This window comes from Epinephelus fuscoguttatus, linkage group LG9 (genome assembly GCF_011397635.1).
Source record: "Epinephelus fuscoguttatus linkage group LG9, E.fuscoguttatus.final_Chr_v1".
NCBI classification, from domain to species: Eukaryota; Metazoa; Chordata; class Actinopteri; order Perciformes; family Serranidae; genus Epinephelus; species Epinephelus fuscoguttatus.
Window position 1 is genome coordinate 24989247 of NC_064760.1, and position 25640 is coordinate 25014886.

Below are 25640 nucleotides of genomic sequence, written 5' to 3' on the forward strand. Positions count from 1 at the left end.
CTATAGCAGAGTAAACAGTGTAGTTGCCCAGGATACACTTTGCTTCAAGGCATTAGAGCGAGAAGTTAATTGAGTTGAAATGGTCATCTACCACCCGGACTGACCTCAGCGTGGTCGCTAGGTACTGAAGACAAGACGGCTGAGAGCACTGAGGTGCATTTCAAACGCGTCATTCATGCAACGCCCTTACAGACATACACTTTGCATAGCAGAGAGTTTGTGGTTTATAGGATGGTATGTTTGTGACAGAGTTGGTTCTGAATGTAATTGGATCAAACCCACTGTCTTTTATAAGATGTTAAACCAATTTGTGTCCACAACTGAAATTTGGAATTTCCCTTGGTTGGAAGTGGTCTCTGGACTTGCATAAGCACAAATCTAAAGAAATCTACAAAATCACCGTTTGGCTGAAGAGGGAATTTTCTTAGCATACTATATTTACTTCTTGGGCACATTCTTTCGGGGGTGATTATTTGATTTCAGGCACTGTTATGTCACTGGAATTAATTTTTTCCTGTTATTTATATTATCATTACTTTGAATGCTATATTTCACCTTTATGCTCAATTTTTCTTTTGAAAAATTACATTCTTATTTAATTTTTTACAGTTTTATGTTGGAATTTCACTATTTTCACCTTGTTTTGATGTTCATCTAATTTTTAATCTATATTGCTACAATGATTTCCTCTTAAATATTTAACTTGAGTACAATTTGTGACTTTTATTTTACATAAAACATGTGTGAAAAAAGCCACCACTCATCCGTAGGCAAAACACTTAAAGAGGTGCTTGAGCTGAACTTAGAGCCTTAAAAAACAACAAAACAGCAGGCACACACTCAAACACTGTGCATATATCAGTTTAATGCAAGCTTTCGGTCATTATGACCTTCTTCAGGCATACAAGACAAGTGAATGATGGGCATTCACATAAAATATGTGTAAAATATGTATATAAGTATGGGTGCCTGTATAAATGACCTCAATATGGTGTGATTTTCTATCTATGCCCTCAAAGGCAAACTAATTTCCATCATGATTTTCTGTTATTGTAACAAAATGATATGCTTATTTTACATAAACTATTAAAAAAAACTGTAATTTAACTATAAAAAATATTTAGTTAAACTTATAATTTCCTATTTTTTGTAGTTTTTGACAGATATGTAATGGTGATTTTCTGGGCACCATGTAAGCTGATTGTTGTCCAATATCAAGTCTCCGTTTTATCATGTGAAAAGACAATGTGTTTTACTTTGACAGTCGAGCTGCAAGAACCCAGTGGCACCATTTTTACATTCTGGTACCAAAAACAAATCCCAGTGACACCCTAGATTTGGCCCATGGATTGTAAGTTGAGTGTCACTGGCCAATCACAGCAAATTAATTTTTCCTTGTCATACTAAATGTAGTCTTTAGACCTTAGTGGGTAACACAGTCCAACAAATAAGAGCAGGGAAATAACAGTAGGTTATTTAAATCTAAAAAGATTTAATTAACAACAACTGAGTTGACTTAAATACTTTCAGTCTGCCCAATATTTCATCATGAAGCATTATAAATATAGTAGTGTCTTTGGGTAAGAAGCTCTTTACAGTAAATTAAAGGGAAGTGAAAAGAGGATGTGCAGGAGAAAAAATAAGTGATTGGTGTCACACTTGGTTTCATTTCCATATCTGTATCCTCTTAGGTTGTGTCAGAAAAACAAATGAGAAGAACAGACGCAGCCAGTTGCCCACAGAGCTGATGACTATCTTTTGATCAAATCAGCTTTTGTTTACTGGTGCACTTTTTTTCCCCCAGCATTTAAGTAGCTTTGAATCTCTGTGACTGAGATATTCTTAAAGACTGAACACAAATACCTTCAGCCGTTCATTGAGACTGTCCACTGGAAATCTATTCAAATATGACAGACTGCAACTTTTCAATCAATTAAACACTCGACAAATCAACATTTGTAGCGCCTTCTTCTGACTTCAGCACAGGTTAGTGCATTTTTTGTCTGTCTTCGCATTGTATAGTTGTTGGATTTTGTTGTATTAAGGGCTTGCTTTATTTAAAATTTTATTTTACAAAAAGATAAAGCAAAACTTTACAAACAAAATGGTTGAAGCTATGCAATAAATGGTGATGCATTTACTCAATTCAGTATTCAAAACATGGCTTAAATAAATGATCCTAATTTAAGTATGTTGTGGGAAGTGTGGATGCAGAAGTAATCCTAACTTTATGACTGTTTGAAGGCAATTTCACAAACAAGACTTTCGTTGTGACCAAGTGCAGGAAACGTAGGTCAAATTACATCCTACCTTCACAACGGTTAAAATATACCGTTTGTACTATTTGTTTCTATTATTTTGGTCACCCCATTTATATCAGCTAGGGTAGTCTAAATAAAATGAGCATGAACACAGTGGTGCCTGCAGAATTTTTTCATAGGTGCAGCCAGATGGGGTCAGTGAAAATCTTGGGGTGGCACACCAAAACCAAAAGCCATAACTCAGTTTCAGGGATCTTACTATGCCGTTGTGGTAAATATAGGCCAGTTGAAAACCATGCCATCATGAGAAGTTAATGTTAGTAACTGTCTAATGTGCATACACTAATACTGATTCTGTTAACATTTTATGTTTCACAAAAATCCAGTTTAAACATTCTATGTTTCTGTATTTATTACACAGCTTTGTTGAGTACTCAATTCTTATTGGTCAGTTACAACCTTCTGTTATTTCTGAAAAGCAGACCATCCCTATGAAGACACTTAGCGGAGGGAATAAAATTCTTTCTGATGCACAAAAATCAATTTCAAATCAAATAAAGAGCAAAACATTTACTGGCAACAAACCTGAGTTTAAAAACTCCAGGCCTTCAATATATTTTATTTACATGAGGGCAGTGCAGTGGGTAAGTGATTGTATCAGAGTGGACTGTGTGCCTCCCACCCACCCGGAGGCAGAGCCACTGCATGAACACTTCTCTAAAACAGTTTTAACAAAAACTGAACATTATAACCTCGATGAACGTATGTTTTATTCCAGGACTGTTGTGTACCTTATGAACTGTAAACTGAACTAATGTATCAACAGTAACATAGAATTTTCTTACATTTATACAGGTCAAACAATGAGGCCTGTGAATGCTGCCCTCTGGGCGGCAGCCATATTGATGGGACTCCAGCTGAGCAGTTCATCCCCTAACTTCGTAGACCTCTCATCCAAAAACCTCTCCTCTGTCCCAAGTGACCTGCCAGAGACAGTTGAGTTTTTAGACCTTTCATGCAACCACATACAGCAACTTCACCAAGGAGACTTCAAAAGCACCCCCCTCCTGAGGTTCCTCAACATTTCTTGGAATAATTTGGAGGGCATCGATCCGGAGACATTCCTCGACACGCCGCTCCTGGAAGATCTGGACCTGTCACACAACAGGCTGACGAACCTGTCAGGTCAGCGGTACCTGCTCCACACTGAGAACCTTCGGGTACTGAATCTGACCTGCAACAACTTTCTCACGATGACACTGGGGAGTGAGTTCAGTTCCCTGGTAAAACTGGAGAATTTAGCACTTGGAGCTCCAAACATCAGTGTCGGTGATTTCAAGAATATTGCTCAAGTCAAACTACGTACACTGACGCTTTCCCTGGAGGATCAACTGAATTATACACCAGGCAGTCTGAAGGATGTTAATGCTAAAAGGCTTCAGATAACATTCTCTCGTTACCAAAAAATTGACATTCATGTGGTTGATGATGCTCTGTCACTCTTTGCTGAAGTGGAGTTGATGGATCTGACAGATCACTACGGAGACCTGAGTCAGCAGTTGAGTGAGAGGAAAGAAATCCTCACATCTCATCTTTATCTCACCAACATATCAATCAACTGGGATGACTTGACTCACTTCGTAAAAGCGGTTCTGCACACATCAATCAGCCATCTGAGCGCCTCCGATGTGGCCATGTCCAAATTGCCATACATTGACACTGTTGTGACCTACACATCTCAAATGGAGTCCTTCACAGCCAGCCGAGCGGTGGTGACAACTTTCTTCTTTTCACAAGAGGCTGTGTACAACTTTTTTATCAACCTGCCAGTGAAGCGTTTAGTAATCAATGAGACTTCAATCATACACATGACATGCCCAGGGTCGCAGAGTCCTATCCGCGAATTGGACTTCTCCTATTGTGCTATGTCTGATTCCATCTTCACCACAGCTGATGCTACAGGAATCAAGGAATGTATGAATCTGGGTAACTTGACGAAACTGAATTTGACTGGCAACAGTCTTAAGAGCCTTCAGCGGCTGAGCCAGCGTGTGCAATATATGACATCCCTGCAGGATGTGGATCTCAGCTTCAACTCCCTGACTTATGATGGTCTGACAGAATGCATCTGGCCACCAAAAATCACCAATATGACTCTGGCTTCTAACAGCCTGACAGACTCTGTTTTCAAATGTCTACCAAAAGGAACGGAGACACTGGATCTACAGAACAACCAGATTTCTGTGATACCATCATCTATCCTGAAACTGGGGAACCTTAAATCTCTGAATCTGAATAGTAACAGGCTGCGGGACTTGCCAGAATGTAATGGTTTCCCCATACTGAGTGAGCTTCTGCTGAGGTCAAATTCCCTCAATACACCATCTGTGAACAACTTGGAAAGCTGCCCCAAACTGAAAACCCTGGATGTCAGTAACAATCCCTTCGCCTGCACCTGCGCTCTGAAGAATTTCATAAGTCTTGGTGTCAGGTCTGAAATGAAAAAAAGTCTCACAGGAATTGAATTGGTGAGCTGGCCAGTGGACTATTGCTGCAGCTACCCGGACAATGTTCGAGACTCGACCTTGAAAGACACCCAGATCCCGGAAGTCTCCTGTAATGTCGGCCTTCTAGCTACCGCCATCTTGTGCCCAGCAATAGCAGTGATTATCGTAGTTGTGACCGCTTGCCATCATTTGGATGTTCCTTGGTATATGGGCATGATCTGGCAGTGGACCAGGGCCAAACATCGCGCCAGAATGCGACAAGTTCGACCTGAAGATCTGGCTGGTATTGAGTTTCATGCTTTTGTGTCTTACAGCCAGCATGACGCAGACTGGGTGCACAATTCCCTCCTCCCCAACCTTGAAGGCCCCGCAGGAGGGCTCAGAATCTGCCGCCACGAGAAAAACTTTGTACCCGGAAAGACAATTATTGAGAACATCATCGGCTGCGTGGAGAAAAGCCGGCGCTCTGTGTTTGTGCTCTCTGCTCACTTCGTCAAGAGCGAGTGGTGTCATTACGAGCTGTACTTCGCCAGCCACCAGCGCCTTGCTTGGGGCTCAGACAGCGTTGTGCTGGTGCTGCTCGAGCCTCTGCCTCAATACCTGATCCCATCCAAGTACTACCAGCTGAAGTCCATGATGGGCCGCCACACATACTTAGAGTGGCCTCAGGACACGAAAAAGCACAGGCTGTTCTGGGCTAACCTCAGAGCTGCCCTACAGACCGACCTGCCAGATGCACCAGTGACAGGACTAGAGGAGTGACTGCGACAAGCACACTTAAAGATACAGTTGGTACAATTTGTTTTTAAAGCCTCACATGGCCTGTCACCCAAATACTTCACTGAGCTCCTCTGCCCCCTTTCCAACACTAGATCTCTAAGATCCTCAGAGCAGTTGTTCCTGGCAGTCCCGCAATCGGGGAAGGGTGATTGTGCATTTGCAGTAGTCGCTTTGGAACAGCTTACCCTTTTCAATTTTGTGCTCCCGTTCTGTAGACATGTTTAAAGACATGTTTAAAGCTAGGCAGCCACATGTTTTCTAAGGCCTTTGATTGTCCTAAAGGTTTCCATTTTTCTTTCATTATTTTATTTCAGATCTCACTATTCTGTGTTTTCTTTTCTTTATTTTTTTTTAATTCGCTTACTTGTGCATGTTTTTGGGTTTGTTATTTCTCTAACGTTTTGCAGTTACCGTATTATGTTATTTCACTTATTTTATTTTACTGTACAACACTTTGGTCAACTCTGGTTGTCTTTAAACATGCTTTATAAATAAATTTGATTTGATTTGGTAACTTTTATGAAAATTATATTTGCTGAAATGGTCATTACATCCACAAAGTATTACACGAGAAAGATAATCTGTGAGAAGAATTTGGCTCCTCCTCCCACTCATGCCCTTTTCAAGGCAATTTGCTTGAATCTAACCCGGGTCACTGAAAACAACCAATCAGAGCGGAGGAGTCTCAAACGCAGCGGTCGATCATGTCAATCACTGCTCATGAACTGTGGTCAACCTGTTTAACTAGGCAGCACTGATCAAATATGAATTAAGACTCTGTAACTGCATTGCTTATTTCTCAGAACGCTTCCGCAGGTGGACGGTACTTTCTCATTTTACAGCTAAACAGTACACTAACATAAGTTTCTGACAATATTTGAGAGGAGAAATTGGCAAATCTGCTGTATCCCAAAACAAAGGAATACTTTGCACATGTATTTCCAAACAGGCTCGTAGGAGAGCACTGTAACTTGCAAAAATACTGATTTTAATGCTGCACCATTTCGCTGACTAGACCTTCATCAGGTAAATAGTTTTGTGACAAAGAAAAGCCGTCTTATATTCTGGTATATTTTGATGTAACTTTACTCTGTGACATTGTGGAGGCCTAGTTGCATTTTATTATAAAGTTTCCTATTTGTGTATTGATGCTTATTCTTGATGTAAACATATCCCTATAGGTCTTTTTTCAATGTCCCTTCAAGATTTGGTCATGTATGATTTTTAGAGAATGCAAGTTAACAATAAGGGCTTAAGCATTTATTCTCAAGAATGTACCTATGGGGTATGTTTAAGATTGTCAGTGAGGATTTTTAAATTTTCCTTCTTTATTCCTCTATTTCTCTGGATAATGTTGATTGTTACACTAATTGATGTTTGGTATTTAGCCTTCCCACTGCCTGAGGGAAATGTGACTAATTGCAAACTCACTCTACTTAAGATGACTTCTCTTTACTAAACTGTTTGCCTGATGAAGATCTAGTCACATTGCAGCATTAAAAATCATTATTTTTGCAAGTTAGACAGTGTGCAGGAGTTTCTTCTACGAGAGAAACTGAAGATGCAGTAACAGAATCTTGTTTATTATTTGGTCATTTAATCAGTTCATGAGCAGTGATTGACATGATTGACAGCTGTTAGAGACTTTGCGCCTCTGATTGGTTTTGTTCACAAGGCCATTAGAAGTGCTACAAAAAGGCAGAGGAACATGATTTTTTTCCCCACAGATTATCTGTCTCGTGTACTTTTGTGTGGATGTATTGACAGTTCCCAGTTTTATGATTCTTATAAAAGTGACCAACTGTAGCTTTAGGGAGAAAAAGGAAGTGAGATAAGGAAGTATGTATTAGACAGAAGAGAGAAGAGCGAATGCAGTTAGAGTAAACCCATGTCGGTGCTCTAAAAAGCGTGTACATTGTATCTGGTATTCTTATTTTTATCTTGTACTATTAGTTGAAGATAAACCTATTTCCTGTGAGCTTCTAGGATATAAATCATGAAAGGCAACTTCTTTACACCATTAAGAGGAAATTTAATGGAAACATTTATATAAACTAACACTTCAAGTTTGTAACAAAAACAATAAACTTTACCCGAGAATATCAAAATGCACTTAATTTTTTTGTTAACGTCAACTCCCACAAATTGTCACAATATGATTAAACCACTTCAAATGTGGTTGAGCGTGTGTTCAGAGGAAAACTACACACATACTAAGGAAACTGCATTAGCACTGTATACTCAGAAAACGAACTCCAACTCTCTGACAAGAGAGATCCACTTTTAAGGCAAGGAGACGAATTCTTTTTGTAAGAGTTCAGTGATACATGATGATAAAGACGAGGGAGCTAGAAATGTGTCCTGTGTCGAGGTCATGAAGTCAGTCCAGCTGCATTAAAACTGTGCCTGGAATGTCAACTATGAAAAGGTTCAATAGTCACAGGCCAGGTGTCAAGGAAGAGACTGGATGATGATGATTTTCTCGTTGATGCAGAAACGGTGAAGCACACTGAACAGGTTTTCTCCACAGCGCGACACCTGCCTCTCCATGGCCAGACGGAAATCTTCCTTCACTCCTTTGGTGATCCCACGAGTCACTGTGTGGTGTCTGAAAAAATACAAGGATAAAAAAATAAACAGAAACACACATGTGGTCAGAGGTGTATTATCATGATCTGATTTGAGACTAATCTATACAGTAAAGACAAAAAAAACACAGCATGTTACTTTTTCCTTACATACACAATCAGCCAGTCAAAAAAAAGTTTCATCATCATAAATAAAAACCACATAAAACATGTCCACAAATGAAATGAGATCAAGTGTTATGAAAAGGCAAAAAACTAAATTGACTGCACAACAAGACCAACATCATCCTCAAAGAACAACGACAACAGTGATGACCACAGAAAGACGAGCAATGGCTCAAATAAACAAACGCCGACAGGAAATCAAACTAACTCTTGATGTAAAATGACAGGCCCAAATCAAAACTGGGGGGATGACAAGCCTTGAAGTTGGGAATGAAGGAAGGGTGACTGGTGTGGGGGAGGGATGGGACTGAGGGAGGAGGGGCCTGGGGTACCTGTCCATCGTCTGCACCCCTTGTAGCAGAAGGGTATTTAACTCCACCCCCAGGGCGGGACTAGGGTTCCTGAGGAACAGCAACATTCAACAACTCTCAGTCAGTGAGGGTGCATTCAAGTGACTTAACTTCTACAGCAATGAATGAAGGAGCTTTATTATTTTAACCATGAACTCCTTCTCTTTCCAATGTTTGCTCCATTAACAGCATTTTCAGTTCAAAGTACAATTTTCCCCACAGGCCATGTCTACTTAGATCATCAATCTATATCACTGCTCTCTTTAAAAACAGCAACAGAACGGGGGTGCGCAGAGTCACGATGCAAACTGAACCATTTCTGAAAGGGAGGTGCTTACTTGATCAGCATTCCCTGATTGGGCAGCAGCTCCAGTTGTATCCTCCCCCCTTCTGGAGTGCGCAGGTATGCAAACTCCTCCAGCATGTCAATGTCTAGCAAAAATCATGAGGTTATGGAAACAAACATCCAAGACAAGAGAACATAAAAACAATGTAACTGCCAATCCATTCTTGTCAGCCTCTGTAGAGAGGTGAAGTCCCTCCCCTTCTGGTGAACCACTATGGGGCCCTGTTTCACAAAATATAAGTATGGTAGTCAACAGTGAGAGACATTTTTTTGATCCTGTATGTGCCATTAATCACACATATGATGTTTGTCAATGTAAAATATATTTTGCAAGAAAAGAAAATTGTAGTTTGTCGAAGCTTTTTAGCATCATTTAGGTTTGTGTGAAACTACTGAGACAATATACGTCACCAACATGGCTGTTACCTTGACACATTTAACTTGGTTCTTCCAGAACTTGGGAATAAGTAGTCACTACAATTCTGGCCACGATGAGAGCTGCACCTATGCCTTTTCTCAGTACACCCCAGTAATAGGGCTGTCGCACTTCAGAAATTTCCCTACAGCGATTAATCCTGGCTAAACAATGCAATGTGTGGTATTACTGCCATTTTTTATTGTTTTGCAAATTACAGTCTTTATCCTGATTACAGAGCTTTGTAAATAAACTTTATTGAAAGTGTATTGTTGGGTGTATTGTTGCCTTTTAAATGACAGTTGTGAAAGAAATTAACTGTTGAATGCAGAACACAGACAAGTCAGGAGGTTCAATAAGGGAAGCAGCGTTTTTCAGTTGAGATGCTTTGGTTGTGTCTAGCTGCTATGATACAGATTATCTGCAGGAGTAAATTAGTCTGCACAGGGTACAGCACTTCCTTTGGCCCTCGCTCTGGATGAAGAGAAGGCTGAAGCATGTAGAGAGAGAGGACAGACCCGTCAGTCTGTGAGCATTTTCAGTATAATATCTCCTCCACTGTTGTTTTTTAGCAATGTGACAGTTGGTCTTTGTGGTATTTATCCAGCTCCTCCTCAAATGTGACTGGACAGCTGGGTAAAAAGTGACAGTGATGAGTGGCTGCAGCGTTTTACCCAAAGTTGAATATTCTTCAAGGCTGAATCCAAATGTCAATCTAGACTTGCAGACTGAGCCCTTGTGGACTTCAGTTGTATGTACTGTCACATATTCACTATCATTAGGTAAAGTGTGCGAGCGCAGAGACCGCAAGTGGACTGTTTTACTTTATTTCTGTATCATGTGTTGGTTGAATATTATTTCTTGCCCACATGATTCAAGTAACATTTTAATAGGCCTTACTATCAGTAACTATTTTACACATTCATAAGGTTTTTTTTGGCAATTGAAAAAAAAAACCCACAGTGTCACGTCTGTACTGTAATATATTGTAATATCTATGGGTGAAGGCTAAACCCCAAGCCCTCTGGAATTTGAAAGTCAGAAGCCAGTCTGGAATCAGAAAGTCCACTTGAGGCCCCTTATGGACTGGGTGAGTAGTGGAGCTAGACAGCACTCAGCACTCCCAGACTTCCTGGAAACACAGGCACAAAGTCCAGGAGTCTGCAAGTATGGTGAAGTCCAGACATTTGGATTCAGCCCAGCTCTCTGCAAAGATGCAGCACCCAGCACAGAACAGACACTTAGCGGCTCGTCACACTGTTGGCCTTCGTATCAGAATGTAAATCACATGAAAAAAAAATAAATAAATAAACTTAGCGGTTGTGGTGGTTGCTTGCCATCCCCTGCAGATAGCTTGTCAGTGGTACTGCAATACTGTAGTTATCGCAACACCCTTACTCAGGCTACTACAGCTTCAGCAAATGAGAACTGTGTGACATCATTTTCTAATTACACATTTTCATGTGTTATACAGTTTTAAAACAAACTTCAACTTTCTCGACACGCAAAATTATCTTTTCAATTTACAAACATCATATGTGTAATTCATGCCACAATTCAAACGGGAACAAAAAATCATTTGTACCTCATCATTAACTACCATAAAAATGTTTTCCAAAATAAGGACCCATGGCGGTCCACCAGAAGGGGAGGGACTTCGCCTCTGTTTTGTGGTTATGTCATTAGTTACAAAAAAGGATACTGGTGACATAATTGAAGAAATTCTCATACTGGAAACTGCCTTGCTGACAGATCTTATCCACTGCTTTTAAAAACAGCATCTCGCCCTGCGGCCAGTCATGCTGCAGGAGCACCACCACGTGACCGAGTGACAGGTCGTCGCGACTGTCTGTGAAGGCACGGAGCTGATGCACACAATGAGAAAAAGTGGAAGTCAGAATCAGAAGTAAATGCAAAGAAAGGTGGGCTGCATGCAGCACCACAAATAGTGCTTGTCTTATCACAGTTCAGCTATAAAAATCAGAAACTTTAACCCTTAAATTTCTTGCATTTAAACAAACTCAAACAGTTTAAGTACCTTAAAGCAGGACAACATCAGCTGGAGACAGAAAGGTAACACAGCTTTGCTGGTGCAGGGAAGCAACCTCAGGTCATTACCTGGATATGAAGGAACAAAATTAGTCACAGCATAAAGTTCAGATGTACCTAAGCAGTCATATATTTCACTATCACATAAAAACAGTCATATGCTATGCTATACTATATCATTTATATGCTTTCAGTATTGAGGGACAGCAGCAGTTTCAGCAGTGTCAGTTATTTCTCATTTACATGGAAAGTGCAGTGAAGGGAACTTGTGGTTTACTTGTAGTATTGATACCGTGTTAATGGTCACAACAGTCTGCCAACACACAGACACACGATGCCACCCTTTAAAGGATGTGAAACCATTTTGCACTCAATTTACAAGGTATATTAGATATCAATTTCAAATAAGGTAATAGCTGTTTACGGGTCAGAATCAAGAAGCAGGAAGTGTTTACCTTTCCTCGCTTTGGTCTTGACTCTACCCTGATCCTCTGGGGTCCTTGTTGGTTCTTGGGTCGGGGGCACCAGCCCACCAACGACATCAAGCAGCTTCTCACAGGCCATCTGATTGACACAAACAGGACAAAACATGCATCACATGTCTAAGTAGGGCAGGGCTATAACAAAAAAGATTTAAATTAATTGATTGCATTAATTGTGTAATTTGTACTCCAAAACACCACAGTAAGCGTATGTTGTTAAGGTGTTATGGATATCTTTTTGCTGGGTCCAAAATCTTTTCTGGAAATTATTGGTGCCCATTTACAAGTTTTTACATCTGGGAAAGTTTATAGATAATTTAGGTACGCTGGTCAAATAATAATTAATGTTCATAATCTCTGCTAAATGTCGAGGCTTTGAGGCAAAATAAACACACACCAGTAGGTCAGAGTGGTTAAATTGGTAAGTGTATATGTACCTCAGTACGAAATCTCTGTCTGCCTCTGAAAAAACTGACCTTAACTATGTCGCCACCTGCAGGCCATTTTGTGTTATAGGTTCATTTTTGGAGCTTGGTCCACAGAACATTATGTTTTTGTACAACAGCTCTAACTTCAGCTGATGTAGACCATGCTGAAAACAAAACAACACTCCTACATACATAACAGTACAATATGAACACTACAGAAGTCGCATTAAATAACAGAGATGATAAATCCAATTTAACAGAATGCAAAATGCATGTCATAAGATGGTGAAAAATATCAATCAGTGTTTCCAAAAGCCCAAGACACAAACATATTTAGTTTAACTGAGTAAAGAAACCAGAAAATATCCACATATATGGAGCTGGAATCAGTTTTTTGTTTTTTTGTTTTTTTTTTAAACTTTTTTCTGAAAAGTTACTCAAACCAATGGCAACTAAATTAATAAATGATGACTAATCAATTAATCTCTGCAGCTCAAACAGTAAAACAAACTATTTGAGCCAGGCATGCATTCAGAATATCAAAAAAGGAAAAAGCAATGGAAGAATGAAAAGACATGCAACCTGTGTTTATAAAAGGTTGTGTCCTGACACCTACTAACCTCATATACAAGAGTGTGGTTATCATGTGTGTGTGTTTGTGTACCCTGTATTCTCCCAGAGCATAGTGGCAGGACGCCTGCTGTATGAGGGCCCTGTGGTGCTCCAGACTGCCCTGACCTGAGGGGCTCTGCTGCCCAGCCTGAGGCTGCTGCACTGCGGCCATCTGGTGCAGGCTGGAGAGGGCCTTACGGTACTGTCCCTGGAGACACACACAAACAAGCGCGCGCACACACACACACACAGTCAGAATATAGTCACAGGCAACTCATGAGGAGCACTGAAAGATATTTTAACATTTATGAATATCTCCAATTTAGAAAAACTATAACTATATACTGTATTAATTCCATTACATTTCTCCATGTTTAATCTATTAGCTGTCATCAGTTTTGCTATGTTTGATAACATCAACCGGAACTATTCTTTACATACTGTATAAATAAAGATACATGTATTGCTGTATCTTGTTCTTAGCTGCTCCATCAATTACTACATTTCCTCAGAAGAATAAATAAAGTTTAATTTAATCCGGAACAAACTGATAAACTACTTAAGAATTACAAAAATCAGGTGGCCTGTCACAAACAAAGAAAACATCATAAGTGTTTCTTGCCTGGTATATGATCATGTCAGTGAGGAATATTCTGAACCACAGCCAGCCGTCCGTCTTCCAAGAGGCACAGATTTTCTTGAACTCTGTTAAAATATTACAAAAACTAATTATTTAGACTTTTTTCCTTTATCCCTCCTTGAAGATAATTAAAGAAAGTTGTTGAAAGTTGTTTCTTTAAAGCCATGATAATCAATCAGTAGCCGATTTGACTGCCGATATCAGATATTTTGTCAGAGTGACTAGACCCTGTCTGGGTAGGTAAAGAACTCAATTTAACAGAGGAGGTGTTTACCAGTTTCGAGGCCGTCATGGGAGTGAAGAAGGTCCCAGCTTTCCCTCGCTGTGCGGAAGCTCTCCAGAGTCTCTGACCAGCTGGGCATCTCAGTCTTGTTCACTAAAATATGTCGACCACGACCTTTTCCCAACCCTTCCTCATCATCCGAGCTCTACAATGACACGCACACAGAGTAACAAAAGAATGGAGATACAATGGAGACACACTTTAGACACATACTAAAAACCTATTTAAGAACACACATGCCAAAAACCTCGTCTTTCTTGGCTAGAAATATCTACATAATTTCTAATCTGTCCTCACCATCGTCTTTTCTCTCCCATCTGCCAGCTTGCGTTTCTTATGTGCATGTTTAACTGCTCCTCTCTCCACTTCCACATCATTATACACCGAGCTCAAATCCTCCACAAGGATCCACGGCCACGAATTCAGCGCATTCACACCTGCCAAACATAAAACCATCATTCTGTCTTTTAACCTTCCATTGAAAAGGCAACAGAGATGCATATCCTGAGGAGAACTAGAGAGAGGCTGACCCTGGAACAGTGCAGGCTGCACAGCTGAGACATAGAGGAAGGCGCTGTGGAAGAGGACGAGCGCAGCACAGATGACCACTTGACTGCAGCAGCGGGACCTTGTATCACCTTCCAGACCGGGCAGGTAGCGACACAGCTCCTTCACTCTCAGCAGCATGTCCACATAACTCCTAGAGCATAAGATACACACAAAAAAAGAAACACCCCTTAATATACAGGTAGTAAAAGCTAATTTGCACCCTTGAATATTCCTACACTGCTGTGTCCATCAGTCTGTTTTGTATGTACTGTAGTGAAAAACAAATGTGCTGCCTTTCAACAGCATCATTATGATTTATATTGACTGTTGGGGGTCTGTCTCTTATAAAAGCAAAATCTATTCACTGATTTATATCATTTAATGTAGACTTAATATTACAAACATCTCTCAGTGTGACACAGTACAATTCAAAAGCACCACAAACCTACAGCCTTCAACATTAACTTGAAGTGAATCAACTCTCTAGAACACCTTCAACTAAAGCTGAAAATTATGGCCTTTGTGTATGAAGGATTTACAGCAGGGCTGTTTGTACTAGACTGCATTAATCACAGCTAGGTGTACCTGATAAAGGACTGCATATTTTACAAGAGTCACCTGAACACAAAACAACCATGAAACACAGCACTGGCTGAAAAACATAAAGACAGACAGACTACCTTTGTCCCTTGTCTCCCTGCCACTCGCAGCGTGCTCCAACCACAGCGAGGATATCCAACAGCCTCTCCCACGGTTCTGCTACCACTGATGACTTTTCTGACAGGCCATCAATCACATAACGCTGGGAGGCACGGGACACAGTGGGCGACTTCAGAGACCCACCTTCTTGAGAGCCTGAAACATCGAACAAGAGGGACAAAAGAAAATGTCAGGCAGGCAGCGAGTAGAAAAAAATATGGAGACAGACCCTACGTCAACTTGAGATTTAAAGTGGTCACACTGGCTTAAGAGCAGCATCAACAATGTGCAACTTTACCCTGTATCTGTATATCAGGTGAGGGTCCACGGGTTACATAGCCTATGTAGAATTCAGCTGCTTTCAGCATGTACTTCTGCATCAGGCTGGCCGGCAAGCGCATGTCCATGTTGTTTATGACCAAAGGAAGGACATCACACACTGTAGTAATAGCAAAGAAATAGTGTGAGAGCTATTGCATGTAGCAACTTCTTTTTGAGACAAAAATAGTTTTAATGGAAGCGTTTCACTCACCAAAAAGTTTTCTAAAGCAGTTGACAGGAGTCTCCACATTCTCTGATGCCTCCGCCTCCAACAGTGTTTCTCCTAAATTGACCTAAATATACACCAGAATGTTACCCGTAACTGTTTAGTGCTATTTACCCTAGGTTCAATTGTCAACATACAAGAGTTATGCCATCATTACATACCCCATGTTGGACCACAGACTCTGGAAAGCGCTTAAGAAGAAGGAGCAGCATCTCTGCCTTCTCCAAAGTGTTGAAACACTGCTCTGTGGCTTTCAGTAGCATCTCACACTGCACACGGCCAGGCAGTGTCTCAAAAAGCCCTGGGGGAGATAAACACACGCACGTAAAGAAAATAAACAGTCTTCAGATTTCCAAAATCAATACTGTTCCACCCACACTTCATTATCACACTCCTGACAGTAAGATTGCTGTAATGCATTGGTTCCCAACCTGGTGGTACCAGTAGGCCTAGATCTCAGCATTTTACACATTTATGTGAAATGTTTAGGTTTTTATTCAAGATATAGGTCTAAACTAATATAAAAGAATCTCACAGATAAGGGCCCGGTGAAGACCTGAACACAAGCTATATTCACAGAGCCATCACTCTCTTCTAAACAGCCTTGTCCTGCCTAACAAGTGTGCACTTAAATCAACCAAAAAGCCAATAGAACAATGGTAAACATAAGGGAGAAGAAACGATACCAATACTACTCGGTTTTTGAAAGACTGACACTACACTGCAATACTGACTTTAAGATGTAGGAAGTAGCAAGAATAGTTGGAAAAGTGCCAGGGAGTTTAATTCGCATGAGTAGATGCTGCATACTAATACGTACTACAACTACTGAGCATTATGTGTGTATTAATTACAATAAGTTACAATATGTATTTAAAATTCATAATCCCAAACGTAGCAACGGCAGTATTATTAGTGAAGGCTGTAATAGTATATGATAGGTAATGTTTACATGTTCTTTAAATAGAGATTCTGCTGCAAAATAAACTACATAATACAGAGAATGACAAACAAATATATCAGAAAAACACATTTATGATGGAGGAAATAATCTGTTAGTTGTAAAGCTCATCAGTTGTTCTGTACTGTTATTGTTATGTGTGGACTATAATATGAAATATCTATAAAATACACCACTTAGTTAGGGGTTGTCAGTTTTCCTAATAATAGTAAATGGGTCCCTTAAGGACAAAGGCAGGGAACCACTGCTGTAATGTATACTAATATGTGCATGACATAACAAGGCAGTTGAGCTCACCTCGTAGGAACTGTGCATGTTTGTCCTGGGAGTCACTGCGCAGGGCAGCTGTGATGACACTGATCTCTCGCCAAACAATGGGCTGATCTGGAAAGTTTATGAACCTGAAGAATGGACAAATCATTAGCAACTGAAAGCTTAGACTCAGCAAAGGACAAACCAGTACCACAGAACAGCACATTGTAACTCACATGTCATACAGCAGTCTCCCTGCTGATGCTGTCCTCTCTGCATTGCGTTCAATGATGTACATTTCATACTGTGAAGACATGTCACACACCTGATGATGCTTGTCCTAGCTATTTAAATGAATGCATGTCGGTGGTTTGACTTGAAGCAGAGTATTTAAAATGCTTAATGTTACCTGTATGTTGAAATCTGCAGGGTAAAGTGTCCTGGCTGTGATGAGCCAGGCTTTAGCCGCACAGGGATCATCAGAGACCAGCTCCCGGGCTCTCTTCACCAAAAACTCACAGTCTTTTTGCGCTGACATTTTATATTAATATTGCTTTCAGTGCTGAAGTGGATAAACTAGCCCCACGCGCAGTCCAGGTTGTGGTTTAATGTTTTACACGCAAACGTTTGGTGGATAAATTTCAAGTGTAAGCTAGCAAGTTAGCCAACGTTAGCATTAAGCTAAAGAGAGCTGCTCTGTGCACAATGTAAGAATACAGCTAGCAGCACATAGCTAGCCGAGTTTCAACTGACATCCATGACCATGCCCTATTATTCAATTATCTCGTATACATTTAACAAAATATAAATATCAAGCAGAAAAGAGCAGCTAAAAGCCGTTCTGAAATTACAACTCAAAGCTAAGCCTTTATTTACCGACACATTCTCCAACATTACGATAGTGACGTCACACCATGGTCGTAAATGCCGCCGCGTCCTGCTTTACGGCCAACATAACACCGCGAAAAATGGTTCTTTCTAAGCTTTTCATTAAATGATGTAAACTATCCACATGTTACATCGCACAGTACAGTGAAAGAAGCTCTGTGAAATCAGTTGTATCACTAGAAATGGACTGATGCTATGGTTGTAGTCCCATCCACACACTATCAGAGTGCGCATGCGCCAATAATGCAACGCTGCGGTCACCTGCCGCTGCCTGGGCTGCAGACACGACCTACAGTTGTGGCCCGTTTCCCCTGCAGAAAACTGCACTCCACCTGTCCAGGGGCAGGACAGCGTCTGGCGTAAACAGCAGGTAAAGACCAATTTATGAGCCCTGCGGTTGTTTGACAGACAACTACGAGACACTTTTGGAAATTCAGTTGTTTAGTAACGAAGTCTCCAACCAACCATCAATCAACCCATGTCCGTTTTGACTCTGATGATGCTAGCGCTTAGCATGCTAAGCTGACTTCTGTTTTGGTGTGATGTACAGCCATTATATCCGGCCCTGTTCTCGCGTCCTTTCTCTAACTTAAACATAAATCTTATTGACTGTTATGAACACAGCGGAGGAGGCCATGTCACTGTTGAGCTAACTGACGTTAGCTAGTTTACCAGTTGGCAGTTGGGCGTCTAGCTAATGAGCTAAGCACGTTAGCCCGTCGATGATTTGTTGATTTTAACCAGCTATTCATACAGTAAGTAATACTGCTGTGTGTCTTCTGTGATAATGGTGCGGTTTAGTGATATTAACCCCTCGTATCTGTGTCAGCCAATTGACAGGGAGCATGTTAGGACAACAGGCATGACACGGCAACGGTTCACAGGAAGCGTTATACAGAGGGCGTGTTCGCGGAAGATTTAGTTATGGAAAAATATCGGATTACGTAATGTGGTTGCTGTTGTTCAGTCAAATCCGTTGATATAGCCAAAGCATCGATATCAAAATGTGGTTGTTTTCATATTTTAATGTTATTCACAATTTAAGAAAAACATACGCTCCATGCAGCATCAAAACATGACATAGCAAAATGACCCACATACAGGCGTGTAAAATAAGTCCCTCACTTTGAATGTTAAAATATTGCTTGTGAAAGGTATTATTATCGCAAGTACTATATGTAATATAAATGATGAAATGTAGTTGCTGTTCAGAAGCAGTTGTTCTGCAGAGTAACTTCAGCTGTCTTTAGTAGTTGCCTCTGAAATATTGTGGAGGAAACTGTGCAAAGTCTCTCAACATGGAGCTTAAATGACACCAGAGGTACAGTACATTACATAACAGGCTCTCAGAGGTCAGTAGCCATGTGGCAGCATGGTTTGTCAAAATGACCTGGAACTGTTTAACATGATTCTTTTGAGTGATATTTTGGTTGGTGCACTGTGACCTCCAACGACCTCAAGGCTTTGCCACCACTATGCCTCCTCGGTCTATATTTAGACAACTCCAAGACAACATGCTTTATTTACTAAACGTGGTTAGACTCCGAATTTATGTTTTGGAAGGATCTTGTTTTCATTTTAGCAGTTTTGTTGTTGCTGTTGTATATGGCGGGGTGTGCCATTATCTTCGTAAATACCTAAATAAAACCACATAAAACTTTTAATTAAAGTGTCCTATATAGTGCTTTGTAATTTCCATTAAATGAAAAGACCTTGTGTCTTATGCCACTCATAGTTGTGCCCCCCCCGCCCTGTGACTTAGCTGGCATTTATCAAATTGTATAGTTGTGCAACGACTCTTATCAGTGCCCAGTTGGTGCAGCCTGGTTGTACATGTTGACGGCAGGTGGCTGAGGTTAAACAGTTCAATCTGTTTAAGGCAACATTTAGTGTGTCTGAGCCATTTAATCTAAACCCAGACAACTGTATCTCACAGAGAATGCTTTCACAAGATATGTTGTGTCAGCACACATGTTGGCAGGTATGCAAAAAAAACTGTGCTGTATTCATGTTTTATAGATTGTAGTTTTATCCATATTTGATATTTGATAGATTAATGATTTTAGATTTTATTGTTTCAGTTGAATTGATGTTTATATAACATATACACCAGCCAGCTAAAACATTCAAATCAGCGGCTGGTGAAGTGATTAACATTGCTCATTTCTTTATAATGTAATGTTCTGCTGGAAAACCTTTGGTCGTGGCATTCACATGGGTGCCGCTTGATTCGCACCACCCACCCAGACACCGTTGCAGACCAAGTATACTCCCTCATGGCACCAGCACTCCCTGATGGTATCGGCCCCCCAGCAGGACAATGTGCCAAGCCACACCATTAAAAACTGCTCAGTAGTAGCCCAAGGATCATGATAAGATGGTTTTAATATTTTGGCTGACCTGTGTATACTTTTTATAGTGATCTTCCAGCCAAGTCATTGTCAGTGATGTTTGCCAAAAATATGTTCATGTACAAAAACAGGGAGGGGAATATATTATATCTTTTTTATTTACTTTCAACCATTACTATATTGTTATGATGGTGCCCTACTTGATTCCCATTTGTTCTTAACTGAAATATAGTTACGTTTGTGTGTGTATGTGTATATAATATCACCATTTCATTGTGTATGGGAGTTTCTTTACAGGTGTACTATCAAATTAAGGCAAAAAAAAAAAAGCCATATAAACAAATTTTACAAGATATAAAGATTAATAAGCATATCTGATATCTCTCTCTTTCACAGGGTATATATTTTCAAAGAGTGCAGTGCTGATGTGATGCTGGAGGAACAGGCTGTGGAGCACTGAGCTTCCCATGGCTGTTAGTACCATGGACTCCGAGTCAGCCCGGACACCTCAGCCTCAGGCTGCCCTCACTAAAGGAGGCCACACCCTGCTGCCTGCTGGATATCTGAGTACCAGGCTGGGCACTCAAAGGAAGCACTATGTCTGCGGCTCCATTGCAGCTTTTACAAACATATTGGTGACTTTCCCCATCCAGAAGGTGCTGTTCCGCCAGCAGCTGCATGGTGTGTTGGCCACTGAGGCGGTGCGGCAGCTCCAGAGAGATGGGCTGAGGAATCTTTACCGGGGCCTGCTGCCTCCACTACTCCAGAAGAGCACTACAGTGGCCATCATGTTCGGCCTGTATGAGGACTTCTCCAGAGTCTTACTAGACCGGGCCGGTGGCAGCGGCATACCAGAGCTGTTCACTCGAAGCTTTGCCGCAGCATTGGCAGGAACCACAGAGGCCATTCTGACGCCATTTGAGCGTGTGCAGACTCTCCTACAAGACCATCGGCACCACGGGCGCTTCAACAACACAGGCCATACCTTCCGGACACTTCTGACTGAGTATGGTGTCAGGGAGTGTTACCGTGGTCTGGTGCCCATACTTCTCCGTAATGGCCCTAGCAATGTGCTCTTCTTTGGGCTCCGCGGGCCCATTAAGGAGCTGCTCCCAGAAGTCAGTAGCCGGGCAGGTCACATGGCTATTGATTTCGTGTGTGGAGGATTGCTGGGGGCAGCCCTTGGCATCATGTTCTATCCATTAAACGTGGTCAAGGCACGGGCTCAGTCTCAGGTCGGTGGACCCTTCCAGCCCTGCAGGAAAGTGCTGCTAACAGTGTGGAGAGAGAGAGGTGGCAGTGTGGTATTGCTCTTCAGAGGGGCCCACCTCAACTACCACCGTTCACTCCTCTCCTGGGGGATCATCAATGCCACCTATGAGCTTCTGCTAAAGCTGTTGTAAGAGGGTGGAGGTGACGGAATAGAGCTGTAGAGGGGACAAGAAAGCAGTTAAAGGGAAAAAGCTGTATGGTGTGATGGAACCAGTTTGTTGAGAAGAAAGGAAGTCATAAAGCTGATGTACTTGTTGTCTGGCACTATTTTGGGGGACACTGAAGTTTCCATGACTGAAAGACAGCAATGAAGTTGCACTTCTGACAGGGGCCAACAGTCAGTGTGAGATAACCCACCTGCCACATGCCATGACTATTAACTGTTGTTAAAGTATTAAAAAACAAGACACTCGCTTTAGCCTATACAAAACTCGTGCCAGGGTCCAATTGAAATGCCCTTGTTTGCTCTCTGTGCAAAAAAATGTTGATGGAGCAAACTGAACTCCAGCGTTTTTTTTTTCCCCTCACAGTTTCAAGCAAAGGTTATGTGACTGGATTCTTCATATGTGCTGTGTGCTGTGGTGTTTTGTAGACAACATCTGTCTGTTTGTTTGACCAAGAGCTTTTCCTCTGTGAGGCTGTATTCTGCCACTTAACTGAAACACTTTTGTACTTTTGACCAGTGAAATTTCCCAACATCTATTGTCAATGAGAGTTTAATAAATTGAGTGTTGGTCATTTTACTTCTCTTTCTGCTCCATCTCCAGCTATTCGGCCGACATATTTATGAGATCAGAAGTTCTATTGTTGAAATGATATCCATGATTTATATATATGTTCTTGGAAAGACACACACAGGCTATTTTAAACAGCTTCTATTTTCACACATGACTCATCTTTGCAGAATGGGACTTAAATGTTTTGTCAAACACTGCCTTGGATTGTTTTATGAAGAGCTACTGGCATGTGTTAGGCCTATTTGAGTTTTGAGAAGTGCCCATTTGTCAGTAAAATATACAGTTACACCCAGATCTTGTCTTGTTTTTATAATTTATTGGAAGGAAGAAATGTTAAACATCTGGTGCAACAAATAATCCTACCAGGAATGATTGCCCTTTTGTTTGAGATTGAAATTTTAACGCAGCCTTTTGCAGATTCAGAGAAAGACTTTTGATATTTATTTGAGTATGCACTATTGCTGCATTTGTTTATTTTTTTTTAGTTTATTATTATCTGTTGACTATAAAACTAAGTGCTCCTCAGTGGTTTTCTTTTTGTGAACTTAAGTTGTTTTATACATGTATTTCCCTCCCTCTACTCGCTGTTTTTATATCTTCTCTCACGCCTGCCCTCCTCTCTGTCTGTAACATCTGTTGACATAATGGGCTCAGATTTTGAGCTTGAGTAGACACTGTCACCACACAGCAGCTCTCGCTGGGTACGACAGCCCAAAGAGGAAAGGCATGCTGCTTGGACACTGAGAGAGAGACTGAACAGTAATGGTGCTGAGAGAAGACAGGGGCAGAGGGTAATGTTCAGTGGCACAAAAAGCTCAAGCTGCCATGTAAATGGATCACTTGGCCTATTTCTCCAGTTCTTTTCATCGTGACCGTCCACAGTGGGCTGTTTCCTGGGTGTCTTTTCAGAATTTTTCTTAGGACTTTCCTTTGAAAGTAATACTTTAAATTGATGAGGACTCTCTCACTTATATTAAATTATGCTGTTTATAATTGCCACTTTTCCTGAAGCACAAGTCACCAAATCACTATGAAATGTCGAATTAATAATTGCAACCGAATGAAATGTTTAAAATCAATCCATTAAAAATGTTGACAGTGAATAAATCTGTTATGTGGGTATTTAATGGGATAAATGTCACATTTTCTCAAAAAAAAAACCTCCATTCACAAAAACTACAACAAATGATGTTTTACTTATGCAACAGCGGCACCCATACATTATGAACTGAATTGCTTCTTTGTATCTTATCACCACAGTGCCAGTCCTCCCTTTGACTTATACTTTATGCACCGTATTCCCTCCTTTATAATCAATCACAAACGGCATCATCATTAAAATGATTCATTGCAGTAAAGCTGAAAAGACCTCACACTGGATCACAATGAAGAATGGAGCAAACACTCAGTAGCTTCACACCTCTATTCGCTGTTTCTGCTACGTATTCAATCAAAGAAATGGCTCTCACAGCAGCTCTACACTCTCAGACCATGTTTCTTTCTCTCTTTTTTTTTTTTACGTGTGTACAACTCTAGATTACTGTGTCAGGAAGTCAGACTGCAGATAATGATCAGATTAAGGGCAATCTGACATGAGGACTTTGGATCAGGGAGGGTTGAGCTGCTGTAGTTACAAAGCCTCTCTGCTCCCTCACTGTTTCCTTTCACCCCAACAAATGTCTGTCTGACTACTTACTGACAACTTAACTTGGGTGAAATCTTCAATTTTTACAGTCAAAAATGCATTATTTAAGAATATATTTTAATAATAGGAATGGAAATGTTGCTCTCTAAATCAGATGGCTCTCTGTGAATAATTTAGAGACATTCCCAGCACCAAAATAGAGGAAGGGGACCCTAGTGCTACATGCATAGATAAACGCTGCCTTCGTGGAAGTATAACCACTCAATGCTGGGAAGAAAATCCCACAGTAATCCTCATTAACAGTATTAGTAGTGCAGTAATGGCACAAATAAGCTATTTATACTGCCGTTCATTCTCTCTGCTGTCTGGTAAACATTCATTGTGAGGCCAGGATGTTAAATTTAATGTCTTCTTACTTGATTCATATGCTCAATATTTAGGGAGGGAGCTTACATGAATTGGAAGGTGGTACATGGAGGATCACAATCGGCTACCTCACCCTCTAAAATCATTAATATAGGTACCTCTTAAGGGTGCATTTTGTCCCCCATCTTATACACTCTATACACCAATGAATGCTTCAGCTGGTAGTTACTTTAAATATGCAGATGACACAGCATCTGTTCAGATACTTTTCTTGAGATGGTCATAGATGTTAGGAGGGAAAAAACAACAGTCCCCTCCTCAAAGACTAATGGGGAAGTTGTTGAGCAGGTCTCAATTTACAAATACCTTGGAGTTGAAACTGATGACCAACTAAGTTTCAAGGAATGCACAGAGATTAGGTCAAAGAAACTACAACAGAAGCTGTTCTTTCACAGGAAATTGAATAACTACAGAGTGGAGCCGTATCCTCCAGATGTTCGACAAGTCTTTCTCTGGAGCAGTCATGTCCAAAGTCCAGCCGGGGGCTAATTGTGGCCCGCAGACTGATAATAAACAGCCTTCAGTTTGTCTTTCAGAATACTACTCTATGATTAACAGAATATTGGTTAACCTTTTGAAACCTGAGCAAATTGGCTTGACTTGTCTCTGAAAGACATCACAGCATTTGGTTCAAGAGTCAAAGCTTTAAATACCTGAGAAAGTTGAGTAAAAGCAGCACAAGAAAAGTGATGTCTCTCCAGGTTTCAAATGGTTAATCAAGCAACTTTGTATTTTTATTTATTTATTTAATAACTTTGCATTTTTTTGGAACACCTCATGATGGCAGTGCTATCTTTGCAGACACGCACCAAGTAGGAACTAGACAGGTGGAACTAATGTGTTTTCAGACGGTACATCTATGGTAAACAAGCAAACAAACACCAGATATTTCCTGCAGGATCACAGACATGGCCACAGCAAAGAAGTCAGAGCGAGGGCTGCTGCTTTTGGAAAGTTTTTCACTTATAGATGAAACAATTATATTTGTGTCATATATATGTGATTTTTGTATTCTTAATAACCCATATCATGCGAGAAGCAACTGGCCCCCATGTATTTTCATATTATCCGATCTGGCCTTCATTCAAAAACGTTTGGACTTCCCGGTCTCTGATCTGCACCTGCAAGATCATGCCAAACTGCAGTGGATGGTCAAGACAGTGGGTAGGATCATTGGGGTCGATCAGGTGTCTGCAACACAGCTGTACAATATCATTATTCTTAGAATGGCTGATCAGATCCTCAGTGATCTTACCCATCTTCTCTATCTGATATTCCAGAGGAGTAGCAGGTCAAACAGCAGACTCTTGCAGCAGAAAATTAGAACAAGGTACAGCAAAACATTCCTGTCTACAGCAACTGGAGTACTAAATGAAGGACAGATGTGCACTTATACTCCTAAGTGTT

General features: G+C 40.8%; 3 protein-coding genes across 3 annotated transcripts; 2 read left to right on the forward strand and 1 right to left on the reverse strand.

The window, feature by feature from the left end:
• The first annotated feature begins 1704 nt into the window (after nucleotides 1-1704).
• Nucleotides 1705-5530, forward strand: tlr1 (toll-like receptor 1). The gene is made up of 2 exons (XM_049585474.1): nucleotides 1705-1986; nucleotides 3117-5530. The coding sequence occupies exon 2, from the start codon at nucleotides 3125-3127 to the stop codon at nucleotides 5528-5530; it is 2406 nt and encodes an 801-aa protein (XP_049441431.1). The 5' UTR covers nucleotides 1705-1986; nucleotides 3117-3124.
• An 18-nt stretch (nucleotides 5531-5548) lies between these two features.
• On the reverse strand, nucleotides 5549-18020 carry ints10 (integrator complex subunit 10). Its single transcript, XM_049585475.1, has 17 exons — nucleotides 17324-18020; nucleotides 17151-17218; nucleotides 16960-17063; nucleotides 15863-16002; nucleotides 15687-15768; nucleotides 15453-15593; nucleotides 15136-15310; nucleotides 14437-14606; nucleotides 14204-14343; nucleotides 13898-14051; nucleotides 13606-13688; nucleotides 13036-13191; nucleotides 11917-12025; nucleotides 11451-11530; nucleotides 11115-11277; nucleotides 8990-9083; nucleotides 5549-8156 (listed from the first exon to the last, which is right to left on the reverse strand). The coding sequence occupies exons 1-17, from the start codon at nucleotides 17450-17452 to the stop codon at nucleotides 8000-8002; spliced, it is 2145 nt and encodes a 714-aa protein (XP_049441432.1). The 5' UTR covers nucleotides 17453-18020; the 3' UTR covers nucleotides 5549-7999.
• Nucleotides 18021-18037: 17 nt separating this feature from the next.
• On the forward strand, nucleotides 18038-23281 carry slc25a51b (solute carrier family 25 member 51b). Its single transcript, XM_049585476.1, has 2 exons — nucleotides 18038-18172; nucleotides 20550-23281. Exon 2 carries the CDS (start codon nucleotides 20621-20623, stop codon nucleotides 21554-21556), a length of 936 nt encoding a protein of 311 aa, XP_049441433.1. The 5' UTR covers nucleotides 18038-18172; nucleotides 20550-20620; the 3' UTR covers nucleotides 21557-23281.
• Nucleotides 23282-25640: the final 2359 nt, after the last annotated feature.